Source organism: Carassius auratus, unplaced genomic scaffold (genome assembly GCF_003368295.1).
Source record: "Carassius auratus strain Wakin unplaced genomic scaffold, ASM336829v1 scaf_tig00011994, whole genome shotgun sequence".
Classification (NCBI taxonomy): domain Eukaryota; kingdom Metazoa; phylum Chordata; class Actinopteri; order Cypriniformes; family Cyprinidae; genus Carassius; species Carassius auratus.
In genome coordinates, this window is record NW_020524254.1 from 108,409 (window position 1) to 112,265 (window position 3,857).

A 3,857-nucleotide genomic window follows, 5' to 3' on the forward strand; every position below is an offset into this window, starting at 1 on the left:
CATTTTCTAAATTTTCATTGCAAATAAATGGCTTTGTTTTAATCACAAAAAAGCCAAATCTATAAGCCAGTGGTTCTTAAACTTCCTCGGTGTACATTAGTCAAAATAAATTAATTTGTTCTGCTAACCTCAAAGAAAGTTATACAACCTGAGAGTACAAGACAGATTTTCAGTTTGATCACATTAAAGGTAAATAGCAAGCATCTTAACTTAAAATGTGCTAATATTGTTTTTGGCAGAGAAAATACAACTAACTTCAGGATGAATTTGAATGTTTTCTACGAGTAAACTATCAATGTGCAAGAACAGAATTGCAGCAGCTCCCTTCCATAATGACCAAATAAAAAATAAGTGCAATTAGCAACCATTACTGGTAGGTCAGGCACAAAAAGGGTTAAGGGACGCTTTCATAAAGGAAATTTCCTACAAATGCATATCCAATAAAGATGCAATAATCACTGTACATGCCTTTCTATCATGTCTTCTGAAAACCCTGACACATTCAGAAAGTGTGCACTGCCACAAATAGTTAGCAAATCTGGGCTTACATGTTTTCATGCCATAATCTTTTTCTAGTGAATTTATTTATTTAAACCAAATGTAGAGGGACATCTTTGTATACTGTGTGACAGAAGTAGTGCTAAAAACTAATTAAAAATACTCTTGAAACACAAATTTTTGTAAAATGTTATACAATAAATTATGGTAGCCAGAGTATTGCTGTAAACAACTTCAGCTTTTTATTATATAGCAAACCTTCAATATCAAACAATGGAAAAACACTTCCCAGCAAAAGTCATGTTTTAGAAAACAAATTTGTTCAATAAAAAAAAAAAAAAAAAAAAAAAAAAAAAAAAAAAAAACGACATTAATTCTGATAATCCTGAACATGTCACATGGAGAAAATGGATAAAGCATGTTTCAGAACACAAATGTGTTCAGTTTAAAAGAAACAAAAACACTGGGCCTGGATTCTGATAATTTTGAAGTGTAATGAATTTTCAAGTATTATGTGAATATTGTATATGGGGCTTTAGCTAATTTATTGATAAACGATGTACTAATGGTGGTTGAAAATTTTATTATGTAATGTTTTGTGACCCGTGTGATTGTAGCCCGTGGGACTACGGATGGAAATTAGCCTTTGGCTACAATCCAGCATGTTTACATGCATGTATTCCATGTTTGTTCATTAACATGCACTGTCCCAATCAAATAAATAAATATAAACTAAATCCTAATCACGTCACAAGGTAATAAAAATGATTTAAGCAACAAAGCGCTGCACTGAAGTACAAAAAGTCGGTCTGTCCTGTTCTTCAGCGAAATGCCAATCTTCTGAAAGACCACGTCTGTGGGGACACAAACAGTTACAATTAAAACCCAAACCAAAAGAAGAGCAGAGACAGCAACAAGCCTTAACCAAATACTCTCAGTTTTGGCCACAGACAATTACATCACATTTATTGGAGTTAATTCTAAAAATGATTGTCCTTTGGTCCACTTTATCATCGATGAATGATAAACACAGAAGATGAAGTCTACCACTACTATACAAGACAACAGAGCTTCTATACCTGTTACTCTCCCCAATCAAATGCAGCAATTTTTGATGTCAGACTCAATACTCTGGGGTTGACAGAGTCCGCTCTCTTTTTCTCTCTCTTTTCCACCTTGGTACCTTTATGAGGATTTATCCTAAAGATGCACCTTTAAAACACAACACAAACAATATCCTTAAATAATTGTTGTATGTTTCTTAACCAAAGGAATGCAGTCTATGAAATACCTTTGCAAGAATTCTAGTGTGGCTCCCAGTTCTACAGGGTAACTGATGTTCAATATATAGTAAAGAGAGAACATCAGATACAGGGCTTCTGTAAAACTCAAGAGATGGTCATTTACAATCATCTGGTCTACTGCTACCATGTACACACTGGCTGTCAGTGGGTTCTCTCCTTTGAAAAAACACAAAATCAGTAAGACATAATATTTAACAGAATGTGAGTTCTGATCACCCAAAACCAGGAATTATTGTGTTGCAAGATCATAGTAAATAATACCCACCACACACTACTATACATGGTGTTGCTGGAAGCTGTTCTGAGCATATATCACTTGGAACAGAGGTGTCTTCTACCATCACAAGAAAGTGGTCTTGGTCATTTTTGAAATGGGTTAGCAGCAACATCACGGCCCCACAAACATGATCCCCTCCAGCTCTATACTTTGTGAGGATTCTCCCTGCTCTGCTTGCTCTTTCTGTGCACTGAAATTGAAAGTAGTCCAATATTCTTCTGAACTTACTGGAAGCAGATTCTTCAAAGCTGTTGTTTATGTCAATGCCAGTGAGCTCTTTAAAGTGTGCTTTCATTCCTGCTGGCTGAAAAAGATATGGCCACTCATCAAGTAAATCTTTGGTTTCCTTTCTAGATTGGATGCTGTTTCTTTGAGGGGTGTATGTAGAAGTCATTAAGTCATAGATTGTCTTTACATCACTTTCATTATTTTGAAACATTACTACCAACTTCTCTTTCTTTTCCTGCTGCAATTCAGATGTTTCTCCAACTAGCAGTTGTGGATCAGAATTTATACAACCATATAACAATTTTTGTTTCTTTGTTGATACTTCTAGAGTACCACAAAGTGGTATACTAATAGCTTTTGCTCTTTTCAAATTGTCAATTCTACACACCAGTTGTTTGAGGAGAGAATCATATCCACTTCCTACAACCTGGGAATTAATCTCATCTCTGAAAGACTTTGGGTATGCAATCACCATTTGTCGGGCTATTTCTGATACATGTTTTTTTTGCTGGACATTTGCTGACTTCCAGGATCTCAGAAGCAACAATGCGGACCAACTTTCTTCTCTCAGAGCAACTTGGCCTTTCGCCATTTTGCAACTTTCCCATAAAACTTGCTGGCATTTTTTGTCATGGAACATCAAAACTATAATGCCAGTCATGGTCATAAAACGAAGTTTCACAGCTACTGTCACCTAGAAGATAAGCCAATGTCCACAGGTTACAGGATGAACACTTTTCATGCAGCTGTAATTTTTTGGCAAAATTGCCTATTCCCAAGCTGCAGATTTATTGAAGTTTAATAACGGACAAACAGAGATGGCATGGGGCTTTGTGGGTTGTTCATGTGCCACTATATATAGTATGCATTTAAAGTGGTGCACAGACTTGTTTTATGTCCGCAGTGCATTATTGTCAGAGGGGAGACGGTTGTGCATTTTTCACAGGGACCACAGGACCCAACTGGAGACGTTTTGGCCATTCATGCACCAGGTAATCACCACAGTGGCACATGTACGGATCACAATGTATGCAATTTCCAAAATCAATGTTTTGAGGCCCCGTGCCATCACAGTTTGATTTGTACCATCAAACTACACTAGTCAAAATTTTAAGAGGATCAAAACCTTTCATAATAGTTGTCTTAAAACCAATACACAAAACTCTTCAAATGTTGACTAGTGTACAATAAATCTGCAGATTTGTATACATATACACCTACACATATACAAACCCGATTCCAAAAAAGTTGGGACACTGTAGAAATTGTGAGTAAAAAAGGAATGGAATAATTTACAAATCTCATAAACTTATATTTTATTTACAATAGAATATAGATAACATCAAATGTTGAAAGTGAGACATTTTGAAATGTCATGCCAAATATTGGCTCATTTTAGATTTCATGAGAGCTACACATTCCAAAAAAGTTGGGACAAGGCCATGTTTACCACTGTGTGGCATCCCCTCTTCTTTTTATAACAGTCTGCAAACGTCTGGGGACTGAGGAGACAAGTTGCTCAAGTTTAGGAATAGGAATGTTGTCCCATT

General features: G+C 36.0%; 1 protein-coding gene across 3 annotated transcripts; it reads right to left on the bottom strand.

The window, feature by feature from the left end:
• Positions 1–862: 862 nt before the first annotated feature.
• LOC113073331 (uncharacterized) lies at positions 863–3,637 on the bottom strand. 3 transcript variants are annotated; one of them, XM_026246244.1, is made up of 4 exons: positions 2,308–3,637; positions 2,068–2,136; positions 1,790–1,958; positions 863–1,710 (listed from the first exon to the last, which is right to left on the bottom strand). In XM_026246244.1, the coding sequence occupies exons 1-4, from the start codon at positions 2,972–2,974 to the stop codon at positions 1,581–1,583; spliced, it is 1,035 nt and encodes a 344-aa protein (XP_026102029.1). In that variant the 5' UTR covers positions 2,975–3,637; the 3' UTR covers positions 863–1,580. The 3 variants fall into 3 exon arrangements, with proteins under 3 accessions (XP_026102029.1, XP_026102027.1, XP_026102026.1); XM_026246242.1 differs by having other exon boundaries at positions 863–1,352; positions 1,578–1,710; positions 2,068–3,637; XM_026246241.1 differs by having other exon boundaries at positions 2,068–3,637.
• Between the last annotated feature and the right edge of the window lie 220 nt (positions 3,638–3,857).